Consider the following 26,151-nt stretch of genomic DNA (forward strand, 5'->3'; position numbering starts at 1 on the left):
TCCATACTCATTCTCGCCGTATCATTTACACTTGTTCTCGTTTCCATCTCTGTGTCCACAAACCACAGGAAACCATCTAAACACCTCAGCAGATTTGACTTAAAGGCTTTGATTTGTAGCTCGCTTTTTAACTGAAAAAAGCTCTAATACCTTGTTTAATGAACGCACAACTTAAAATTACCAGAACAATAGTATCAAAGTGACACCCCACCCACACCCACTTTTTGTAAGCTGTTTGTAAAGGAGGCTATAAACCTTTTGTGCGTGTGTGTGTTATTGGCCTGTATTCTAACCTCATTTCCTAGAATTTATGTTTTTGTTTTAGCTAAATTGCAACAGCAAATGTTGTTGTTTTTTTCCGTATATTGGCTTTTGAACACGCCAAATATCGGTATCAGTATCTGAAAATCGGTAAAACTCGAGTTCTTGGCACTTCAGTGTTGTCTTCATTTTTTTCTGCCAGTTTCTGCCAAAAGAATACCAATACAATTTTAATGTGATTTAGCAAAATTTGCAACTCCCACAGGAAAAGTTATTGTTCTATACCTTACAAACACCACTGCCAAGCTTCTGAGCAAGTGCATTCTGTGGTTTAACAAAGAGAAAATGTCATGCCTGGCTCTTGCCCATCTGCTGGTCAGGAAAACCCATTGTGTTGAGTCTGGTATCTTTTGTTTTGTCACCCAGAAATAGTCCTACGTAGAATATTCACAAGACTCTACTGGTGTGGTTGTGTTGCTACACAGATGAAAGTGAAATACAGCTTATTCCTATAGATGTGCCTTTGGGCTAAATTAGGCAACTTTCTATCAATAGATAATGTCATAGATAATCCCACATTGAAGTGCAATACAATGAAGTATTTTGTGATATTTTTATGTGAGAGTTGTCGGCCTCAAGAAGAGACTTTATAGTCCTTCACAGATCACAGGTGTTTAACTATATTTAACTTTATTTCGCTTTTTAACGAGCTCCCCTTTCTGTCATACATCATTTTACTTGGCAGAATACCAAAAAAGTTTATTCATATGTCAGTCAATAAACTAAAAGGACTGTTGCCTTTGCTATTATGCTAGTGTGCATGTGTGAGATCTTGTGCGTGTCTGTATGTGCAGGGATATTGTTAATTCCCAACACCTTTGGCCTTACTTGGCTTTACTCTAATACTTTAAAGCTGCCTGGATAGAGAGACCTCAGTTCGAGTCAACTTCAAAGGGGAACTCCCATTGATTATCGATTTAGTCCCGCTCTCTCACACACACGCACCTACACAAACCCTATTGTGCAGACACGAAGAACTGCCAAGGCTCCAACTCAATCAATCAGCAAAGAATTGAATTGTCTTATGTTTTCTGTCACAGGAACTGAGTTCATAGTTAAAGAGCTCCCTCTTGATGGACGACCTCTTTTCTGCACTGGCTTGGCAAGCCTCCAGTGCCTCTGGCCTCTGGTTTTTGTCACCCAAAGTGGCCCATCCACTTACTGTTGTGATCAACTGAGCTATTTAGTTCCTTGACACCTCAGTTTTTCTTCACTGATATTGGTATATGGGTATACAAATCACAAATAAATGTTTAGCTATGGATTTTGGGGCGTAAAGCAAGCATTTAAAAACACAAGACTGAAAACGCTAGACTTTCAGCCCAAGATAATTTCCTCTGGTCACTTTCATGGCTCATTTAACACTCCTGGTGTTTGCTTGTGTTATGACATGTGATATTGTGTTCTGCTAGCAACGTCACATGTCCAAAGTGTCTCACATAGCCTCTGTCTACTGCCCTCGTCTCTTTTGAGAAATCCAAAACATGACAGCTGTTTTTAACAAAAAGGAAGCTATGTGAAACGTATCTGAGTCAGTCCATTAAACTTTAACAAATTCAGGATTATATCAAAAATAATCCTAGCCATGTAATACTTAAAGTTCGCGTTTCATGTTGCCAAATCGAAACATCCATTTCTCCTGGAGAACCTAACAGCGCATGACTGAAAAAGAAAGAGAGAGGTTTGGCTGGGCACTCTGCCGGGAGATGCCTGTCAGTATGGAATGAGTGAATGTCTTGTTGTGTGATAGTGAAGATTTTAACAAAAGGTCGCAATGCTTCTCGATGTCCATGAAACCAAACGGTCAGACAACCGAACACGTTCTCTCCCACCGGTTTCATGTTTGACGTGCACTTCAAAGTTACTCTTTTCCTGCAGAAGAAGCGACTGTCCGCACAAATATTATGTGTGTATGATTTTTATACAAGGCCGTATCATATGTTTTTGTTTCAGTTTTCAACACAGAAGTTATGTTTAAAAGATCAATTTTAAAGTTTTGGAAATGTCCCTCACCCCACCTCATCCCTTTATGAAATATAATTGTTGAATAATTTCAAAGGGTTTGGTGAGAGCTCTTTGTTTCATCCCATCAGTTCTCCACTTGGCGCTCTGATTTTTTTCTAACATTGTTTTTTTTTTATTCCTTGGATCAACTCTAGGGGGAATAACAAAAGTAAAGACATCAGTACAATCAAATCCCTTCGTGTGCTGAGGGTGCTGCGACCTCTTAAGACCATCAAACGTCTGCCCAAGTTAAAGGTAGAGCTATTTGCCCATCACTTTTACTTTCCCAGCTGACATTATACTCACTGAATAATCACTGAATTCCCCCACTGTGACAAAAATAGCTGAAAATGTGTCCAAAAGAGGGAAAAACAACATCTGTCAGGGGCTCATAATCTTATAGGTTGTAAAGTAGCTGAAATGTGTTACCCCAAAGTGCAAAAACACTGTGATGATTTACAGACTTCCTGGTTTTAATTAACTATAGTTAAATACCCTTACCCGTGGAGCACATGGCTCCCCCTGCCTGAGCCCGGTTCCTGGTTCTTGTTAAAAGGCAGTTTTTCCTTCCCACTGTTGCCAAATACTTGCTTAGACGGAGTCATTTGATTGTTGGGATTCTTTGGGGTCTTTGTCTTACAATATAAAATCACTTGAGGCGACTGTTGTTTTGATTTGGCGCTATATAAATACAATCAAATTTAATTGAATTTTAAAAATCTTCTCTAAAATTGTCTCTGCCATCTACCAAGAAGTTTCAAACGGCTTCACTACATTTGTAAATGTCTCCATCTCTGCCCTGCAGGCTGTCTTCGACTGCGTGGTCAACTCTCTGAAGAATGTGTTGAACATCCTGATTGTCTACATGCTCTTTATGTTCATCTTTGCTGTGGTGGCCGTTCAGCTCTTCAAAGGTCGCTTCTTCCATTGCACAGATGAATCCAAGGAGTTTGAGCGCGACTGCAGGTGGGTTCAGAAAAAAAACGCAGTTAGATTGGCGGCCACATAGAAACGTATGAGAAGACAGTGAGAGAGCTTCTTCATTTGGAAGGGTCAGCTCAGTGGGTGAATCCGCGTATTTGATTTTTTGCTCTAAATGTCCTACCTAGTGCAATCCTCCCTGGATTTGTGTCTCCTCCCAGTCTTAAACTAGAGGATATTTCATATGTTGGATGAATGCTAGTGATCTCCAGAGCCACATGAATTCAGATGCTCTCTCTGGTTAACAAGAAATCAATGTTACAGTCTGAACGTCTTTTCAGTCTGTAGACTGAAATTGTCTTATGGCTATACTGCCACCTAGAGGAGTTTGCTCGGCATCATAATAAATGCTGTTTTTTTCAATAGGAAAATGCCATTAATAAACACTGGACCAACCAACTAATTATTATGTCAAATATAAACAAAACAGAAATAGAAAGTATGAGTATACATATAGCTATGGTGCTTTTGTGAACTTACATTTTTATATATTGGCTGATGTTTTTCATGTGTTTGTATTATTTAAAACAACATGTTGTGCCATCTCACCAGGGGCGAGTACTTGGTATATGAGAAAGATGAAGTTAAAGCTGAAAAGCGGGAGTGGAAGAAGTACGATTTCCACTACGACAACGTGGCTTGGGCCTTGCTCACCCTCTTCACCGTCTCAACTGGAGAGGGTTGGCCACAGTGAGTGGATTACAAACACACACAGAAACACACACAAATAATAAACTCATTTTTTGATCAAATTTGTTACTGCTATACAAATTTTACTTTGTGACAGCAAAAGTTTTACTTCAGCACACAAAAAGTTCGTTTTCTTGTTAATATATGATATATAATATATGAAGTTCCTCTTGGTGACTTTTGGTGCTGCCGTATATAAATAAAATGTCAAACTGAACTGAATGAGTGAAACTGAGCCGCCGGGGATGATAATATATTTTTCAGTACATTTTTATTTAGCTTTTTTCCTCTGTCTCTCCCTTTTTTTTAGGGTGTTGAAGCACTCAGTGGACTCCACCTATGAGAATCAGGGCCCGAGCCCAGGTTACAGGATGGAAATGTCCATCTTTTACGTGGTGTACTTCGTTGTCTTCCCCTTCTTCTTTGTAAACATCTTTGTGGCTCTCATCATCATCACCTTCCAGGAACAGGGCGATAAGATGATGGAGGACTACAGCTTAGAAAAAAATGAGGTGTGGAGAGAGATTAAAGATGCTTTGTGCTTTTTCAGATGTCTTATGCCAAAAGTAAATTAACCGTAACACACCTCCCCTCTCTTCTCCTCATCCAGCGAGCCTGTATAGATTTTGCCATCAATGCCAGGCCTCTGACTCGCCACATGCCAAAGAACAAACTGAGCTTCCAGTATCGTATGTGGCAGTTTGTGGTATCTCCGCCCTTCGAGTACAGCATCATGGCTCTAATCGCGCTCAACACCATCGTCCTCATGATGAAGGTAGAAGTCGCCCTCTGAGTGAAGTATAATGCATCGTGTGTCACTAATGCCGTTCTCATTCCTTTCCTGTCTATGTGTGTGTCTGCAGTTCGAAGGTGCATCAATGGTCTACAATAATGTCCTGAAGAACCTCAACATTGTGTTTACCACCTTTTTTTTCTTGGAATCAGTGCTCAAGATCATAGCATTCGGCCCTCTGGTGAGACTTTAAATGAAAACGACCTGCACACAAAAAACACACACTTTCCTTATGTAGGCTGACCCAGTCTATATGCATCAGTGTATCATGCTATTATTCATTAATAAAGCAGGTTATTTTGGGAGACAGATCTAGATCATGTTTTTCCTGTACCTGGAAAAACCCAGAGTGCACTGTGTGGAGCAGTAGTCATGCTAGCAGCCTCCTTTCGCCTCGTCTCTACTGTAACATCAGCACTATTGGATCGGGGCTCCTTACCTCCTTCTGGCTTCAAGTTGTGAAAGATGCAGATCTTTAAACATCTCTCGTTTTGTTGTCTTTCTTACTTGACAGAATTACTTCAGAGATGCCTGGAACATTTTTGATTTTGTGTCTGTCCTTGGAAGCATCACTGACATATTAGTGACAGAATTTGGGGTAAGTGCTGTACAGTGTTTGGACCAAATGAACAATACAGAATGATTTGTTGAATATAAAAGAGGCTCAGAGGACAGGCCAGCTTTTTTGCCCATGTGGTGACTGGCCTTTGTAGACGTCTCTGAAATCCTTAAAATGAGGCAATCACTACTCAAGTCCACACTGAAACCACTAACAAACAGAATTAATAAGTCATGGGCTGTATTAAAGCAATTTATTCATGAGAAATTAAATTATTTTAGATGCAAGAGATATTCAATATTAAGGCTTAAGCAAGACTATGAGGAATCCTTCCATAAATCTGGCTTAGCCTTCTTAAGTCATCAGTCCATCACAGATAAATAATAGCTTCGGACTGATTTTTGGGCTTGTCAGAGATCATTTATTAAATGTAATCTGGATCAGTAGGTTACCACCCAAAAAAGTGTCCTCACATCATGTAGATGCACACTTGCAAAAGTGGGACTTAAAGAGAAAAAGGCAGTCACTGGCCGCTCCTCCTATTATGGAAGCTACGGTAGATGGTGAACATTGTATCAAGGTGCAACTGTTGTTTCTAGTTCATTTTGAACCTGTCTTCAGTGAGCAGTCTCTCGATGTTACCTGTGCGTTTGTTGGTACTTGTATGTGTAATAGTATTTACATATGAGTTAATATAACTGTGGATATAAGACCAGTACTTCAGTAGAAGTTTCAGCCTCTCTTCACTGTCCAGCTATTGTATCATTTTTGCTTGGTGCTTTTTGAATCTGGCATCAGCCTTTCTTATACTAAGTCTTCCTCTCATTCACACTGACTAGATCAGCAGTAACTGTGCTAAGTACTGCAGTCTAACAGTGTTTGCAGATGATTAAAAACACCCTCTGGCCGTGTTGGAGGGGCCACATTTGCATGACTGCTGTGTGAACAGGCCTTAATTGACACCTGTGCCACTTTAAACAGTGAACTGATTGTTTCAGACAGCCGATTGATTTTTTTGTCAGGATGCTGCCAGGTGGTAGCAGCAGAACTGCTGGTTACTGGCTCCGCAAGTAAATTTGAGAGTTCATAATAGCTAACACTTACTTTTGTTGTGACTTTTCAAACACAGCCAAAAACAGCTTTTGCTTACAGTTAACTGAGCTGGCCGTATATTTACAGAAAGAAAAAAAACCCAATAAGATTATTATTTTTCTTTTTAACATCTTGGCTTGCTTTGTGTCTGGTTCACTGTTAAAGATTTGACATATCTGCTAAACAGAGTGGCACAAAACACCAGTCAACTCAAGAGGATCCCAGACATTTTCAAGTTAATGACTAAACACTAATGTATGTAGAGGTCGTGTCACGATTAGTTAACGGACTCAGGCGCGGACCAGGAATCCTTGTAGCGAAGACAGTTAATTTCTTTATACAGAGAACACCAGGTGATAATATATACAACGTGCCGGAGGGGGGGGGGTCCAGGGCTCCAGGGTCTGTGAGGGAAAGGAAGGGGATCAAACGCACTCCAAAAGGTCTCCAAATCACTCTCCTCACTCCGTAACTGGGTCACACACAAAGACGAACTAACGGAAACAACTCACAGATTCAGATTCTCAAACTACTGAGCGACTAACGCTGATAGCTCAACGATCCAGCGACGAGTAGCACAGTGCTGCCATCTTAAGTAGGGCTCGGGATTACAAAGATAGGTAGCAGGTGTGGAGATGGCAGGTGCGTGGGCCAGGGGCGGGAGCCCGTAATGATCACCGCCCCGGCAGGAGAGAGAGAGAGAGAACAAGCAAAACAACAAAAACACATGTTGCCTAATACGGGATCAGCTGGTGAGGCACAGGGACCATGACAGGTCGATTCATTTTTGTCTAGTTTTAGGATCTGGACAAATAATAACACTTCAAGCAAATATCCAGATTCTTCCATTTAGTGTTTTAAAAGTAAAATGTTGTTTCTTATGTTCTTTCTTTTGTACAACACCAATACCAAAAAAGTTTGGACACTGTATAACATGTAAATAAAAGCAGGGTGCAATGTTTCACAAATCTCTCAAACCCCTATTCTAGCTGCTCAAGAGTCCGGGACCTGGTTTGTCATAGTTTCATCATGCAGCCATGTTTTAGTCACAGCCCTGGCTTTGCTCACCTGCTGTACAAACCTGTTTGCAAGGAGCAGGAAATCAGAAGAAAGTTGGCTTCAAAAGGGAGAGGAGTTCTTGTGGCTTTTCTCGGTCAGTGAGGGCTTGTATAAGCTGTGAATCATCACACCTACTCCGCTAGTGTCAAAGAATAAAAGATATGGGGCAGCAAATTGCCTTTGACTTCAAATAAACGAAGTTTGGTTAATGACAGCTGGAAAAGAAGAGAGGCTGAACTTACTCTTTCCCAAATGAAATGCTGTTGTCTTGAAGTGTTTCACTGCTTTTGTGATGACGCCCATATTGATTCTGTCTTCCTCTTCTATCTCTTCACATGCTTTCTTTAAACCTCTCTACTTTGTTGGCGCCCTACGCCCCTCCCACTCCCTCCTCCTCTGATAAAATCCATCCAATCAAAATGCACTATGAAATCCTTCATCGTGTTCTCCATCCATGCTGCACCATGACATGTGGTGGTGGTCCTGTGATGATGATGATGATGATAATGATGATGGTGATGGTGTGTGTTCCATGTCCAAATAAAACACACAACCAACACCCACCAACCCACCCACTTACCTTCTCCCCTCCTCCCCAAAAAAATATCTTTCACCCACTCACATTTTACTACAAATGAAAACAAAAATCCTCCCCATTCCTCTTTCTACATATTGGCATATGTAGAATCCGGTTGGTTTGTAATTTATCTCTCAAAAACCTTCTCCTGCATCTTCATTGACTGTGCACACCCTCGACTCATTTGTTGCTCCTCAGTCACCTGCTCTCTCATGACCAGTCTTAACCCTGAACCCAGTGCATGCGCTTTCTGGATGTTGGACTTTTAAACTCTCTGAACTTCCTTGTCACAGTACTTCACTCATCCATGGACTGTATGTAAAATAGTTCAGGTAGCTCCTGGGACTAAATTCTGAAGCCAGTCTTCTTCATTGATCTATGAGGTCGATGGACATTAGTCCTCCAAAAAATAAAAGGAACACTTTAAAAACACATCAGATCTAGGTGGGGGAGGGCATGCTGGATATCTACACTTATAAGGACTAATGTGTTAGGGGGGAAAAAGGATGCCACATTAATATATGGAAATGAAAATTATCAGGCTAAAGAGGTTTGAATTAAAAGACACTATAAAAATAAATAATGAGGCACGCTAGTCTATTTTAGTCCATTTTGCCAAAATTTTATTGCAGCAGCTCGAAATAGTACTCAGTAGTTTGTTTGGCCCTACATGCTTGTATCCATGCCTGACAATGGTGGGGCACGCTCCTAATAACAAAATGGATGGTGTCCTGGGAGATCTTCTCCCAGATCTGGACCATCACAAGATAGCGACCAGGTCTGGGACCACTAATCACGGTCAGTTGCCATCTTCGAAGCAAGTTAGGTGAGTCAAGATGGACTCAGTCAACTAACATTTTATGATTAAATGAGGTCACGTTAGCAAATTCATGCAGCCTATTTGTAATAATACACCATGAAAATCACAAATCTGTTAATATCTACATACAGTGCCGTAAAAATATACTTGCCCCCTTCTTGATTTCTTAGATTTTTTGCAAATTGGTCCCACTTAAATGTTTCAGATCATCAAACTAATTTTAATATTATAGAAAAATAAAAAAACACAGCTTTGAAATGATTATTTCATTTATTAAGGGTTATAAAGTTATTCAAACTTATCCTGTCCTATGAAAACGAATTACCCCACTAAACCACACTAGACGCATTGTCTATCATTACAAATAGATTACATGTATTTGCTAACTTGACCCCATTAAATTGTGAAAAATGATTGCACAGTGACTCCATCCTATTGCTGTTTTGTTACCATCTTGAGCAACCAAAGTTGCTCCAAAGACAGCAACTGACCATGAGTAGTCACGTCTAGCAACCATTTTACAGGCAATAAGCTCATAGCACATAGCCACTGTGTCATTACACCTGGTCCAAGATTACCAGGTGTTATCTTTTATATACAGTCTATAGATTCATCCATAAAATAGTAGTTTTATGGATGTCCAGTAGTTTGGTAAATTTCTAGCCAGGGTTACTGATTAAGAACACGAGGTGGACAGTTTTGAAAAATGATCGCTTACAAGGCAAAGCCAACCTTTCATATTTAAATTCTGGTAGCGACGTTGTAGTTTGAGATGTCTGTGTTCCTCACAAGAGTGTATCACACACAAATGTTTCAGAGTATTAAATCTTCAAATACAGTTAAAAGTAGAATCTGCACCACTGGCCCTCTCTGGACTGCATGTCGGCCAGCTCCTTTCTCCTAAAGTATGCTGCAATGCCTGAACTGAGGCTGCTCTCTGGTCCCTCTCCCACACCACTCCTCTATACCCCTTCTTCCTCATCCTCCTCTTTTTGCCTTGCCTGTGAACGACAAAATGCCAGAGCCTCACCAGAGTTTGGCTGTTGTGTGTGAAATATTTTTTCTATGTGACATGCCAAAAATAGAAAATAGAAATAGGCTCGATACAAATTCCCGAGTGTATTGACAAAGATCCCAGCTATAAGAATCACATAGTTTTTTACATTTGACTTATCAATTGTTTTAAAAGGGGAACAAAATACCAAAATCTTTGGGACATACCGGCATCTAGATCTTAATGAAATTAACTGAGACCAACTTTGTGTTAAGGTTTGTCCAATACTGATTGGTTGTTCTCCTCTAGAGACAACAGAGAGCAACCTAGCAAGCTCTAGATGGGAGCAAACTCAAGCCATGCTCTGTTAGGGTTTGTCATTCTGTGTGTGCGTGTGTTTGTGGTTGACAGGCACATTGCACTGTGCTCCATCTGATGTGGCCTGCTTGCCCCCACCCTCCCCAGAGATCAGTGCATTTTGTTCTCTTAAAAAAAACTGTTTTGTTGTATCAGATTGGATGATGACCTTTAAGCTCTTAAAACTCTTCTTCTTCTTTTTTTTCCTTCCTCCTTATTTTATTTCTCTCTTTTTTCCCCTTCAGCCTTTTTACTGAGAGCCGTTATGTTTGCAGTTGCATTCATTTAGTTGGTTTTGACTTCCCTTCTCTCTTTTTCTTTGTCCTCTCTTTCTTCAAGTGTTGATTTTGGGTTTTCTGTTTGTTAGAGAAATGCTGTGCAGGTGCGGCATACTCGGTGAAACTCACTGTGTTCTCCCTTTGTGCTGTAGAATAATGCCTTCAGTTTGAGCTTCCTGAGGCTCTTCAGAGCAGCTCGCCTTATAAAGCTGCTGAGACAGGGAGAGACCATTCGCATCTTGCTCTGGACCTTCGTCCAGTCCTTCAAGGTATTCAGTCATTAACTAACACAATCAAAAGGTATGCACATGTCACAATACACTTAATGGCACTGAAAGGTGTTTCCTATCTGCCCTGCTAGGCTTTGCCATACGTGTGCCTGCTTATTGCCATGCTGTTCTTCATCTATGCCATCATTGGCATGCAGGTGAGTACTGCTTATAGAGTCCTGAGATTTTTACATTTGATGGGTTGGGACAGTTAAATGCTTCAGCAACAGTGTGAACAGCACAGAATCTGTTCAAAAAGGATAGAAGTGTCTATCCTGTATCCCAATGCCTGTAAGGCCTGTATCCAAAAGTTTACTTACATTATGCACCATAGAAGTGCAAGTAAGATAAAAAGAGGTTAAATTAAAGATCTTCTTGTGCAGTCACAGTACGTCTCATAAAACATGTCATATACACGCCTCAGAACCGCTAAGGGAACACAATGTCATCACAGTGTGACACAAAGTTAGTTAAACTTCAGGGATATCAGGCTGTCCACAACTCTGAATTGGATAAATGGAATAAAATGAATGGACGGAACCACCAAAAATTGTTGCATCATAACGTTTGCCAGGCACATGCCTGTTACATGTGCTCAGTGTGAACCTGCTTCACCAGTAAAGTGGCGTAGTGGTTGACCTGCCACGATGCTGGTCCTGCTGCTGGTTTGATGCCAGTCTCCTGATATCACCTCCACATTTATAAGATACAGTCTGCATGTGTCCATGTGCCATCCTGGAGGACCTGGCCTGCCTGGAGTGCAGGTACCATCTCAAGCTATCAGCAGTGATAAGGCCACTAACAAAAGCAAAACTAGAGAAAGATCAGTCAGGCATGATAAGCAGAGAGCAATGGTCTGTCATCACCACCGGCAAAACTGTCTTCCTTTTTGGGGTTGCTGCCTCTCGTGTGCACCTATTGTCACATCATTTTCACCAAAGCATGGTGAAATGGATTCACAATGGATTATGCTTTCTAACTAGACAGATTGATATAGCTGAAGTTTGTGTTTGTGTTTAACTGTGATGACCAAGTGTTCCTATAAGTTCTTTGAGCATCATAGTATAAATTGCACTGTAAAGTATACATACTAAACTCAAGTCAAAGGCAGGGTGAGGTGATGAGCTACTTTAAGCTTCAAAAATTCATCACAAGGGTTTTATTATAGGTTTTGTATATAGAAGTAAAATCTGCAAAATAAATTGGCAAATAAATACTGCAATACAATATTAAAAATGCAAGGTGTGATCAAAATGTTTACTGTAAGATTGCCTGCCTCCAGCAGTGCTGCTGTTTGTGGTTGGAGTGTCACTTTTCCATCTACTTTTTTCAGTCAAAATCGTCACATCTCAACTTAAATTTCCTTTTGAGAAAGAGGATAAAGTTGCAAGGGGGGAAATCAAAAATCTCCTGCCTTTTTAAAGTGCTGTATACCAGTGCAGTTCAGTTCTTTTATGGCTTATGTTCTCCCTCACATGTCTCTGGACATTACAGTAGAAATCTGCACTGACATTCTGACCCTGTAGGATGAATTTGCGGTGCACAGCTCCATGGATGTTGAACAAACATGCATATTGTTGTGCTTCTAACCTGAAGATATGCAATCCAAATGAAGCAGGATCCCTGGAGTTTGTCCACAGATGCAACAGATGACAACGAAGGAGGGATCATCCAAATTAAACCTTGTGTATTTTTTGTTTGTTTATTTGTTTCCTTTTAAGGGTTTAGTCATAATGCAATACATATGAATAAGGAAATGTTTTTAAAAATGGAAATATTTAGTAGGAATAAAACTTAAACGATGAAAATGATGTACAAATTGACAATTAAAAGTTGAGTGCTGCAGAATATCTATTGTTTTTATGTTATTGTGCTGAAAACGCTGCAAGAAGGCAGTTCCTGTTGTAACTACGTTGCCTAAACTTCTTGATTTTTCCTTGTTTGACTGCTGTTTGTGTGTAGTTGTTTGGGAACTTAAAACTAACAGAGGATGATGGAATCAATGAGCACAATAACTTCAGAACCTTCTTCATGGCCCTAATGCTGCTGTTCAGGTAAGACTTTACTTCCTCTCTTCTTCTCCTGTTGTCGCTCAGTCTTTTTCTCCTTAGAAGCAGAACGACAGTAGCACTGATGTGTTATTGTATATGTTATCATATCTTCTATATTAATAATCTTCTATGTTCATATCAAGTCGTGTACAACTTCTTCTTTTTTAATGTCTCTCATAGGAGTGCTACAGGTGAAGCGTGGCAAGAGATCATGTTGGCTTGCCTGGATAAGAAGGAGTGTGATCCTGAATCAGGGAATGATAAAAAAGAATGTGGCAGCACCTTCGCTTACACATACTTTGTCTCCTTTATCTTCTTGTGCTCTTTTCTGGTGAGAAAACCCACTGAATACACTTTTACCCAGTTGATCAAAATATGCACACACTGTTTTCAGCGGTGGCTCGGGTAATAGAGCAGGTCATCTACCAATCACAAGGTCGGTGGTTCCTCCAGTCGATGCATCAAAGCATTCTTGGGCTAAATACTGAAACCCGAAAAACTCCTATGCATCCATCAGAGTGTGAATGTTAGTTCAAAGTGCTTAGGTATAGATAAAAGCATTGTATGAATGTGTGTTTGATTAGGTGAAATTTGTACTAGAAAGTGCTTTAAGTAGGGCAAGAAGGCCACTATATAAGCATTTCAGTCCATTCGACTCACCCTCCACTTTGTTAGGTACACCTATTCAACTGATTGATAAAGCAAATATCTAATCAGCTAATCAAATCACAGCGATTGAATGCACTTAGGCATTCAGACATGGTCAAGATAATCTGCTTAATCTGTCAGACATGTGACACTTTGTTTTTGCCAGATTGGCTGGACGGGGTATTTCAGAAACCTCTAATCTACTGTGATTTCCCCATAGAGCCATCTCTAAGATATATAGAGAAAATATTCAGTGCGTTGCAGTTCTCTGGGTAAAAATGCCTTGTTGATGTCAAACATCAGAGGAGAATTGCTAGACAGCTTCGAGCTGATAGGAAGGCAAGAGTAACTCAAATAACCACTCATTACAACTATGGTGTGTATGAGAATCTCTGAATTCAGAATACTTCAAATCTTTGAAGCAGAAGGCCACACCAAGTACCACTCCTGTCAACAGGAAACAGGAAACTGAGGCTGAGGCTATAACAGACTCAACAGAAGTGAATAAAATGTTGCCTGAACTCATGACTGTTGATTTCTGCTGTAATAATAAAACGGCAGGGTCAGAATTTTGTGGAAACAACATGAAAGCATGGATCCATCCTGCCTCGTATCACCAGCCACTTTGCTGTTTCCAGCAGCATAAGATGCTCAGATCATCTCAAACTGGTTTCTTGAAATGACGATGTACATAAATGGCCTCCACATTCCTCAAGCATACGCTAGAAATAGAGATTTGTTTAATGAATGTGCAGCTGATAGATCAGCTGGATCTAAGTCTCTGAAGAATATTTCCAGCACCTTGTTGAATCTGTGCCAGTTCTGAAGGCAAAACATGGGTCCAGCCCAGGGCTAACATGTACCTAATGAAGTGGCCAGTGAGGGTATGTTATTGTTTGAAGAAAATTTTTGCATCACTGTGTTTGCGACATACTTGTTCCAGATGCTGAATCTGTTTGTGGCTGTCATCATGGACAATTTTGAGTACCTGACTAGAGACTCTTCCATCCTGGGGCCTCATCACCTGGATGAGTATGTAAGGATATGGGCCGAGTACGACCCTGCCGCCTGGTGAGTGACACACAGGTGGACTCAAACCCATACAAAAATACAAATAAAACACACACTGCATACTGTTGGAAAGTTCTCTGATAAATGACATTAAAGATCCTGGCAGCTAGATTTTCCAGCGGTATACTGTTATTTTACTGTGGACTTACCCCAACCTCCAAAAATGGCATCTTAATGTAAAAAAAACCCTTATAGTGCTGTATTATATAGAAGTCTTACAAAATAATACTGCCAACTTTTTGAATACCATTGTACTGTTACCATTATAATGCTTCCAGGGTAACGTCCATATAAACTTTATTTCTGTAAAGTGTAACTACATTAATTAGTTTTATTTTCTTTATTTATTTTTCTTTATAATAACCTTATTCCAACCCCCTCACCACATTGTACAGTCATGGAAATGCTTCAGTCTTCCACATTTACCGCACCTTGAAGCCTGATATGAAGCTGCAGTAGTCTCTGTCCTGACAGTTCATTGCTAGATAAGCCTTAGCACTGTTCTTGGCCACACAAATACTAGAAACAACATCACATTTTCACAACAACTGAAGTAGAAACACAAAATAACTGAAATATTCAAGATAAAACACGATAAATATTTGAAACAGCCAACAAAAAAACTCTATTGTACCATAAAAATGCTTGTTTTTATATTTTGTACCATTCTCTGTGGCCACATACAGCCCATTTTGATCTTAAGTGGGTTGCCCCAGTGAAACAGTTCAACTACACATTTAATATCTGAGATGTCTACATAGAAGAAAAGAAACATGCAAATACGACAATATTTCTCAGTTTTTCCACATGATAAAAAAACACGTTGCTGTAGTAAATGAAAGCAATCTTTCAGCATGACTCTTGCGCTTAACCTGTAAGAAATAAATATGAGTTACCAGAACTTAATAAAATCCATCTAAAAGTCCAAAATTTATGCCTCCTTCACATTTTCCAAAGCTGTCCAGTGGGTCAGATTGGTGTGCTTGCCAGGCCAATTCTGGCCCCCAGGCCTTATGTTTGACACCCCTGATCTACACAAATGTATAAATAGTCTTTTGCTGAATGTAAAGTAACATTTTAACCCCTGACTTTCTCTCCTGCCCTGAAATGGGTAAAGACTGCTGTCGTGCCGATGTCTTATCCGAGAAGTGTGCAGATCAAATGGGATCTACAACGTGTGATGATAGTTCAGAGTGGGACAGTTAAGGCTGGCCTGCTTGAGCATTTTCCAACCATCTATTTCTCTTTTTCCTCTCTCTCTCTCTCTCATAACTTTTAATGCCTTCTCTTCCAAAGTTGAGATGAATGTGACCCTCCCTTCTCCCCTGTGAATTTTGAGCGTGCATGCTTAAGATGAAGTTTTTTTCTGAATCTTTCTGCTTTTTTTTCTTTCTCTTCTTTCTGCTCCTTTTGTATTTCTTTTTTCTCTCTCTGTATTTTGTGTGTTCCCTCACCTAACCTCCCCTCCTTGTATTTTTCTTGCAGCGGGCGCATACATTATAAGGATATGTACAGTTTATTGCGAGTTATCTCCCCTCCTCTGGGCCTTGGCAAGAAGTGCCCACATAGGGTGGCCTGCAAGGTTTGGACCAAACCCCTAAAGCACAAATTTAAACGCAACCTGCTCGCCTTTAAGAGACTGGAATGAATGTTGCTCTCTATCACTCTTAAAACCAATTTTTTCTTACTTCAACTTTTTGATTTCCATTGGTTTGAGTTTTCTTTTCGGGTTTGCTTTAAGCTCATTTCACCATTTAACCATTTTTTTGGTGGGGGGGTTCTGTTGTATATGCATTCTGACATGACAATGAGAATGTTTGGGACAATGCAGAAATGCACACACACACTCACTCTCTTGTACACACTCACACACACACACACTGATACCAGTGTGTGAAGCATGAGGTGGTGCACTGCACTTGCTATTGTCTTCTGACTGAAAGCTGGGGAAAATTACACTGACATGTTTACTTTGAATTCAGGATTGTGTAAACATTAGACTTTAGACTCCAGTCAGCCATTGTGTTTTATTTCTGCTTGCTGTCTAATTTTGCCTGGGCAGAAAATGGTTGAGCAATGTGCATTGTTCTTGTTTGAGTTGGGGTTCGGGTGCGGGAGGCAGGGGTTATTACAGAGCCATACAAAGAGAGTTTGGTCTGAGCTTAAAAGCCAGTGTTTTCCAGCCATGTGTCACGGGAAGTCAGACGTGTGCAGACTTTGATTGTACTCACTGAAGCAGCTCATTCTGGTGACAGACACTAGTTAAACTAGCAAGTACGAGCTCTTGTTGCTAGCTGAAATGAAAAGCTGCTACATCTTTAACTTCCATGGCACATGTTTGGGAACAACTATTCTAACCAGTTTGTAATATTACATTTTAAAGCCACTATGTGTAGTCTTTTGTGCATTTATACTGATAGATTACTCATACAAAAATGGAGTATATTTTCTTAAAATAGATATTTCTAAGATCGCAGAAACACTAAAACATTGTGTTTTATGTCACTAGGAAAAAATCGCCATAGTTCAGCCAAAATCTGTATATAAAAGATGGACAAAACCACCAAGTCTTGTTATTAAGCCTCAATTTAAGAAATATGGCCATCTTGGCTTTTGGAAATCATTGCTACATTATAACCTAGTGTTAACAAGGTGTGACCAAACATTATGTGGCTGTATTACATACACAAATACCTGCCCATTAACAGTAATTCCACAAAGCAAAACTGGAGCCAGGACCGCTTAGAAAGTTTTATGTACAATTAGTCATATAGAAAGGCATATTATTTATCAGATAATTGCATTAACCCTCTGAGGTCAAAGTCATCGTATATAGCAAATCTAACCCTAAACCCATACTTTGACGAAAGGCAAAACAGACTCTTTTTGATATATTTTTGATTGCCTAGCGTTAGCGTTATGGTCGTCACCAGTGATGACCCTACATGATTAAAAGTGTGCCACCAAATCTACAAACATGATCGAGGGGTCCACTTCAGCAACTCCAACTAGTTTACCTTAACTTGATCTGTATCTCTAGAAATGTAGCAGCATGGCACATCAGCGCAGGTCACAAGGCTGTGAATGACCCATTCTGACCAGGATTATTACGGATTTCCAGTTACTAATTTTTTAGTAACTGGAATTGAATTTGGTGATGGAGAAAGGATGAACTCGAAGAGAGAATCGTCACTACCACCTGGTGTTGGTGGTAAAATCGCAGAGCACGGGGATAAATGCTAACAGCATTGGCTACTTGTATAGTGTGTATGGTAGGCTCTACATTTATTCAAAGTCGAAGTATAAACTAAGATGGATTTTCTGAATAATGGACTGGAGTCAGTCTCAAGTGTCCAGTTGAGGACTTGCAGTTTTTCTTCACTTCCTTATTGGGTTGTCCTTGTAGCACCAAAGGTTATTTCAGATACAATGATTGAAAGGGGTTTTTTTTGAGTAGCTTCTTTTCTAAACCCTTCTTAACTTGTATGGACTTTCAAACCAGTACACATAGTGGCTTTAAAAATTAGAAACACCAAAACCAGTATTTTGCCTGTGACATTACCTTTATATAAAATGCACCCAGTACTTTTTGCACAGTAATATCGAAGTCAAACGTACTTTTGCAATACTTTTCCTAAAGCTAAAAGGAATAGCTACTATTAACTATTTTCATAAGACAACAAATCGGCTATCAAACGACCTCCTATAGTTCTTTAAGTATAATTCTCATGTAAAATCAATGTGCAGGAGTTGGGTAACTGTTATCTGAAGTACTGTGATGAGATGGCCAAACTTGCTCTGTTTGTGGCTCTGGTGTGTGGGGGACAAAAAAGGAAAGGGGCAGGGTGTGTGTGTGGTTTGGGGCAAGGACTCTTGACATTAAAAAAATAGTCATGTGTCCACCAGGTACCTCTTAGTAACCGCTTGTGTCGGCAGAGGTTCGTGGGAAGATTTGTTATTCATACCGTTTACATTTGCTTTTTGAAACTACTGCTAAGGAGCTAGTTGAAGCGAACTTACGATTTATTTTTAATTCACATTATAGTATTTAACTGTTAAAAAACCCAAACAATCTGCATCGGGCTGCAGATATGTGTGTTTACAATGTTACACCTTTCCATCTGTTAAGTTGTTCTTGTCCTCTATTGACTTAGTTATATTTGAGTTGTGAGACCTCTAATATGTCTGTAGTATGAGACCTGTTGTATACAGGGTGTATCAGAAGGACTACCCAATTTCAAAAGGCTATTTTTTTTAAGTAATAGACATAGAACTTTGCAATAAAGTTTTAAATACATGGCTGAATAAAAAGTTGTACTTACAAAACGTACAATGTTCACAAGTGCTCGATGTGTCTCCCTCCGGATGCACAACATACATCCGTATGATAGTCAAACTCATCCTATACTTTTGCGAGCATGTCTGGAGGCACAGCAGCCTCTAGCAATCACGCAAAACTCTCAAATCCGCTCTTTCTAACAGTACGTCTTTTGATTATTACTGCTGAACAGCTGCGGAATTGAAGTACTTTGAAACTGAATGATTCTCTTTCAGGTACTTTGTACCCTTCAGTAGATATTCCACTTCATTCAATCTAAACTAATAGGTAGAAGCTATCTGGACAGGCTAATTCTGAGTTGCATTTTATTGTATTAAAAACAACTAATGGTTCTCGAACAACCAAAACTTTTTGAATACCTTCTACTCAGCTGCTACCCTTGTTGTAAAGGTGTCGTGACCTTTCCCATCTTGAGGGAGGGCTCCCCTGAACATCTAAAGGCACAGCTGTGAGTGGAGGTTCCTGGTGGAGACTAAGCCTCAATAATGGACTGCATTGACTTGTCACTGTGACTCACTCCGATCTCTGCAGCGGTGCTTTCTTTGCCTGCTAGAAGCCCCGCTGCCAGTTCTATCCGAGCGGCGAAAGAGGGCACCGACTTTTAACGAGAAAAAAAATACCCACTCAAATCCCCTTTTCGACTCGCATAGAACGGTATCTTAATAGCAAGTAACTAAACTAAATAACACCTCCCCTTCCCTAACCTTTCTCCCTGCCTTCCTCCCTTCCCTCCTCTTCTCTCCACTAACGTTATAATATATCAAACTAGAAGCCACGTAACACACCCCCTCTTTCTCTCTCGTTCTCTTTCCTTCTCTTTTTCTCTCACCACAGCAACCACATATCCACAGTGATCAAAACAATAACCTCTGTGTATTTGTTTCCCCCCCTCTTCCTTTCCTTTGTCGGTTTCTTTTTATTTCTCCTCATGTCTCCCCCAAACATACCTCTGTCTGTCTGTCTCCGTCCTTCCCACTTAATCCTCCTCTTCCTCCCTCCCCCCATTGTTTTTCTTTCTTACGTTTTTACGTCGTCCGTCTTTGTTTTGTCTGGTGTGGGTGTGTTGGTGTATGGGGTGTTGGATGCATGTGCATATATGGTGCACGTGTGTGTGTGTGTGCGTGTGTGTATGTGTGTTCGTGGCCACTCCAGCGGCCGGATCAGTTACACAGACATGTATCAGATGCTAAGACACATGTGTCCGCCGCTAGGCCTCGGGAAGAGGTGTCCCGCCCGGGTCGCCTATAAGGTAGACTCGCCCCCACCTTACCCCTCCACCCCCCTCAGCCACCACCCTCAACTCCTCCTCTCCCTCCCCTCTCCCATCATTCCTTTCTTCCTCCTTTTCCCCATCCATAAAGTCTCCGTTCTTCAACCTCCCCATCGCTGGGGAAGAGAACCTCTTCTCTTTCATTTGCTCAAGCCTCCCTGTCCCTTTTCCTCCTCCTCCTTCTTACCCACTCTCCTCCACCTCCCTCCCTTCTTCCCTCCCTCCTCCCAGCGGTGTTCTCCTCATTGTCTGTTAGTGGTGGTTGTGGTGGTGGTGAGCGCTGTCCTCTCTTCTTTCTCTCCGACCGCGGGGATGGAGGGATGGGCTTTTGTCGTGAAGTGCAGTGATAGTGGATTGGTAGTCAGTCCTCTTTCTTTGATTTCCTCCCGTCAAGCCACAGGAGTAAGGGAACGGAGGAGGCTTTGCCAGTCCTTCTGCAACCTGCACGGACGCAAGCAAAACACAGTTAAAGCACAGGTGTGACTTAGAAAGTAAGAAAACTTTCAGACGTCCATGTGTTTTTAGATTGGAGTAAGTCCACTAAATATTAAATTACTACTTTCAGTTTTCATTTCTTCATAGCCTGTTTTGTTCTGAAATATTCAAACTTATAATATACATCTACTTAATCTACATTTATTCATTATTTATTACAGGTTTGCATTTTAAAATTATGTCCTATAAAATGCTTACAGAAATTTTTACTGCAGTGAAATTATGCTTGAAAAATTGTGAAAAATACATAATTTCCACACGCCATTGATTTACTTCAGGAAACATATACAAGCAACACTTAAATTGAGATTATTTTATTAAGGGTTTTATTCACGCAGTGCAATATTTGCTTACGATGCGGGTACAGAAGGACCGGCAGGGGTTTCTGTCTTCAAACCTCTGTGCCTCTTATTCCTGTGGATGGCTCTATTATTCTGTGTATTATGTAATACACACGCACACACACATTACCACACACATATACAATGCTTATACAAACATGTTCTGGCCCTTGTAGTTTTTTTCCTCATTTTTCAAGATGATTTTTTGACATTCAAGCATCTCTGGCTTCTTTGTTCCTCAGACCACCAGTGTAGAGATTTGGATTGAGCATTTCAGCATTCACTGTCTCTTCGTCTTATTGTCTCCTCTTTCTTTACACCTCAGCTGAGTCCTTCTCAACCTGTCCTGGCTGTCCTTCTTCTAATTGCCATCCAGATTCACTAAAACACTGTTGACAAAATGGTTTGGTGCTTTTTGTGCTTCAACCAGGAGGGAAGTGATTTCTCTGATTATTTTTTTTAAAAAATGACATCAAATTAAGCTTTATTTTTATTAAAATCAGGAAATATGTGACTGACGCCTAGAAATTCAGCAACAGCTCAAAGGGATTTGTGGTTATCAGTACTCGCTGTATCTGTCGGCAATTATTAGGAGCCAAAATTCACCCTTCACAGAAAATTCATTTCAATTTTTTATTCAGTTTTATTCAATTTATTTGTCGCAAGGGCTGAGAGGAGGGAGATATAACAAAGCTACTCACAAGTGAGTAGGTAGGTTGTAAAATACACTACTGGAAAATTATTAATAATGACTGTGTTCCCTTTTTGGTGAACCACACTCTAGTTATTGAAATTTTATACTCCTAGTAAAAGCATCCGCCCCAAAAATTTGTCACTGGTCACAGTCTTCTTTGTAGGGTTGGTGTGAAAGGATCTAATCTCTAACATGCGATGGTGTCGGTTGAAAAAGAAATTAGAAACATGCTGCTTACTTGAAGCATGAGCTCAGAAATAGTAGCTCAGAAAGTTGGGAATTGATAGCTACAGTGTATCCAGAAAGTACTGACTGTACTTCACTAATTCCAGCTTTTGTAATGTTACAACTTTATTCCAAAATGGTTTAAATTTCTTTTATTACCTCAAAATTCTACATGCAATACTCCATGATGATAACAGGGAAAATTTTTACTTTAAATTTTTGCAAAGTTATTACAAATATGTTAATTATTTGAATAATTCACAGCTAAAAAAATGTCCCTTAAAATTATTTCCCAAGAGACAACAGTCACTAATTTAAATACTACTTAAATACTTAATGAATTGGCCAGCTCTGTTTAGCCAGCACCAAATTAGATCTGCCTAACTTAGCCCCCATAATGAGCCACACCTGATCTGACTCCTAAAGTCAAATATCTGTATGTACAGTAGATCCACTTATCTCCAAATAACCGTGTGTATAGTAGCCTCCCATTTATTGGTGTGGTGAGTGAAAAGCAGTAATTTTAACTATTGTTAGAAAATCTCCAGCGTTACTCATTTCTGCTGAATCTGGATGTCAGTAATCTATGTACTATCCATTTGCCTCTCTCATTCTTCCTTTTCCTCTGTTTTCCTCTTCTGGCTTTTGACCTTCTGCCTGCCAGCTATCCTTTTCCTCACATTCTTCTGTCTTTCTACTTCTACATCCACTTGTCTGTCACCAATTAGGAGCCATCTTCACTCCTTCATTACATCCCTCTGTCAAGCCCACTCTGTCTCCACTTTACCTCTCCTTCCTGTTCTTTCTCTTGGTTTCCTCTCCAGTATGTCAAACTGTCTTGGCACTAGCACCCATCACATACTTCAGCCATCAGAACCTTCCGGTATTCATTTACACAAATCCGACAAAAAGAAGTCAATTAAAGAACCCTGTGATATGAGAAACAGTTAATGAATAAAGAGGGGAAGGTTTACATTGCTCTTAATATTTAGGCAAAGTTCTTGATCTTCACTTTAGTGGACACCAAGCCCTTTACTCAAAGTAAAAAAAGAAAATGCTGTTAAATGTGTATTGCTACGACAGATTGTCTCTTTTGAACTGACCTCTGTCAGTGTTGTTTTTAGTCTTCGTCTTTATCTTTTGTTGTGTTCTGTAATTTTCAGCCTCTCTTTTCTCTTTTCTATCTACACACACACACACTGTCAATTCTTCTCTCAGTTTAAATCACACTGACTCACGTTCTCTTGATTCCTCTTTTACTCTTTCAGTGTTTTCACAACCCTCCTCTCCCTGCTCATTCTCACCTTTACCTTTTTATCTGTAACTACATCTCATGACCAAGCTTAGAGTCGCCTAGTTTAGCCCGACTAACTGTTACCCCTGCCATGTGTCCCCTTTGATACGCCCCGGTCCCCTTACCCTACAGCTCTATCACCACAAAGTCTGGTTGGTCCAAAACCAAAAAAATAAATAAAATAAACAGAAAAAACAGAACTTCAATCATCTGTTTTTTAAACTTCTATATGATTTTTTTCTTCTTTCAGGGAATACCACAACTCTAATCCTCTCTAACTCTTACACCCCCTTAAGACACTGCACCCGTCTGGCATTGAGAGAGATCTTGACTTGATACGAAGTAACACCTTGCTGTCCAATTTGACTTTAGGGCAGCCATGAATGTAAAAAGTAGAAGGAAAAAACAAAAGAAGAATCCAAAAAGTGTGAAATTACCTGTCAATCAGTAGGATCAATCCGATTGGATTGAGGATACTCTCTTTGCGCGGATGCACGGCTGCTTGTATTGTAAAAGTGGGTTTTAAGGGAAGTCATGGGGAGTAGTGGGCTGGGTTAGGTGGGAAGAGTTTGGGCTTAGATAGTGGGAGTGAAGTAAATGCATGTTGCATGCTGTGTCCGAGTTTGTTGGATTTTTCTATGGGGTGTTGCATGAAATCCTCTTTGTCGCATGGCTATGGGCGACATCGAGCCTGCCTGCCTGTTGCCTGTCGAGCGCTGTGGATGTTGGCCGATGCCCTTTGCCTGCTGCACACTTGGCTTTGGGCATGCCCGACACTTGCACACACTCAGGAACACAAGAGCACGTACACAACTCCACCGCCATCGTACTACCGTGCTTGCCATCGTGAGTGCCCAACGCTCATGTTCGTAGGTAAATCTGATGGATGTTAACTGGTCAAGATAGGAACGGCAAGCGACCCCAGCTGGCCTAGCTTGTTCAGTTCTATCTGCAGGTTTCTCCATTGGTTTTACCTGGTATAGACATGTAAAGACAGGGAACCTCTTTAGAGGTAGGGGGAGCTCTATAGCAGTTGCCTCAGTTAAACAAAACCACAGCAGTCTCCTGAAAAATAGCAGAATTACACCAGTGATACTGTTATTGTTCTTCAGTCAACTTATTTTGTCTCTAAAGGACTCCAATTAAGCACTCTTAATTGCAGTCTGTGCAAATAATTGTGTGTAAGTGGGAGGGGAGGGATGATTGTTGGGGTAGGGTGGGGTGGGGGTGGGGTGGGTCTGTGTATGTGTAGTGTTATATCTATCTATATGTGTGTAACAACAGAGATGTGTAAATGCACCCATGCATTCACACATTTAGGGAACATGGGCACAGGTTGGGTCGGAGGCCATTTCGGCTCCGATTGTTCTTCCTTGTGGTTCTCAGCTCTCACAGTTGCTTAGCAGCAGATGGCCCTCACTGGATATAGCTGTGCTGTTTCGTAGAGTATCACTGGAAAAAAAAAAAAACAGGAGACACAGGAACTCGACTATTCAACATTCTGTCATCACGCAAATGCTCTTGCACTTGCCAATGCAAAAAATTAGCAAAGCTGTGCAGCAGACCTAACCACGAATTCTCAAGAGTCACTCTATATGGCACACGTTTATCAGAGGATTCACTGACTTTACACTTAGGCATCCATGCCTTAATTCTAATCTCTCTCAGGGAATATTGACTAAAACCTGGACAAATCCTGTCCAGCTGGAATTGGCTGTAGTCTATGGAGCTCTCTCAACCCTGCCCCCAACCCCTCATCCCCTCCCCTTCCTGGAGGTTCAGGCACACCACAGTTCAGCAGGGACACATCCCTTTCTCATCCTCTCATCCCTGACTGGCTTTCCACAGAGGCTGCTGCGCATGGATCTACCGGTTGCTGATGACAACACGGTGCATTTTAACTCCACGCTCATGGCTCTGATAAGGACAGCACTGGACATAAAGATTGCTAAGGGTATGATATGAAGTACTGTGACACTTTGAGTCTCTTTCTTCACAGTTTCTGTCTCTTTCTCTTGAGAAGTATATTTTAGATTATTGTAGCAAATATGACAAATTGCTAACAAATTACTTTTTTGTTTTTGGGTGAATGTTTGGATGCCTGAATGGAATAATATATTTCTTTTGGGATTTCATGCCATTGTGCCTCTCTTTTGGTCGGTACCTTGCTCTTTTTGTGTCTGGGGGCTCTTCACATGTGGTCGGACGTCTCCATGTGTCTACAAATGTTCAATGTGTGTGCATGGACGCTTTTGGTACGTGCTACCCAGGTGGTGCAGATAAGCACCAGATGGATGCGGAGCTTAGAAAGGAGATGATGGCTATCTGGCCCAACCTATCGCAGAAGACACTGGACTTGCTGGTTACCCCTCACAAGGGTAAGTTGTAGGAAAACAGCACAAAGTGGTGTGTGTGTGTCCGATCACCAACTCACCAAGAGGAAAGCTTCTACCAGTCAGTGTCATTCACTGCTTTGCATCTCCTGATCAGGGAACAGCAACAAAAACACACACATTAACAGTATTTACACACATGCATACATCTACAAATTCCATGCAAATGTTGCTCCAATACTTTGGGCCAGAGCAAAATAGTACATGCATAAAACCAGACTAATATCATCAATTGGGCGGTAAATTTAGATGGATGATGCCTCTTTGTCACACCGTGTCATTTATGTTCAGGGTCAGTCATTTAATGAAACCAAATCCAGTTAACTTTACACTTTAGAAGTTTTCGAAGATACCTCAAAGCCTTCATTGTACATGAGATTGGGTCAAAATTTGGCACTTAATCAATTTGAGTAATTTTAACTCCAGGTCCAGGAGAGAATAATTTTTGGCACTGAATCAATTGGTTACTGGGAAGTTTTACTTGTTTTCTGATCAATCACTGGGGAAAACTTCAAAATTGTGCATTTTGAATAAAC

At 40.6% G+C, this 26,151-nt stretch overlaps 1 protein-coding gene across 1 annotated transcript in view; it reads left to right on the forward strand.

Annotated features, from left to right (window-relative positions):
- cacna1ab (calcium channel, voltage-dependent, P/Q type, alpha 1A subunit, b) overlaps positions 1 to 26,151 on the forward strand; it is a 158,182-nt gene that overhangs the window by 103,109 nt on the left and 28,922 nt on the right. The window contains 16 exon segments of the mRNA XM_019360310.2: positions 2,481 to 2,580; positions 3,131 to 3,291; positions 3,859 to 3,996; positions 4,307 to 4,508; positions 4,607 to 4,771; positions 4,860 to 4,970; positions 5,304 to 5,387; positions 8,185 to 8,190; positions 10,678 to 10,794; positions 10,887 to 10,952; positions 12,757 to 12,848; positions 13,026 to 13,176; positions 14,437 to 14,564; positions 20,056 to 20,152; positions 25,071 to 25,176; positions 25,493 to 25,600. Coding sequence (XP_019215855.2) covers positions 2,481 to 2,580; positions 3,131 to 3,291; positions 3,859 to 3,996; positions 4,307 to 4,508; positions 4,607 to 4,771; positions 4,860 to 4,970; positions 5,304 to 5,387; positions 8,185 to 8,190; positions 10,678 to 10,794; positions 10,887 to 10,952; positions 12,757 to 12,848; positions 13,026 to 13,176; positions 14,437 to 14,564; positions 20,056 to 20,152; positions 25,071 to 25,176; positions 25,493 to 25,600 — 1,832 coding nt within the window.

The sequence above is a fragment of the Oreochromis niloticus genome, linkage group LG6 (assembly GCF_001858045.2).
Source record: "Oreochromis niloticus isolate F11D_XX linkage group LG6, O_niloticus_UMD_NMBU, whole genome shotgun sequence".
Taxonomy (NCBI): Eukaryota; Metazoa; Chordata; class Actinopteri; order Cichliformes; family Cichlidae; genus Oreochromis; species Oreochromis niloticus.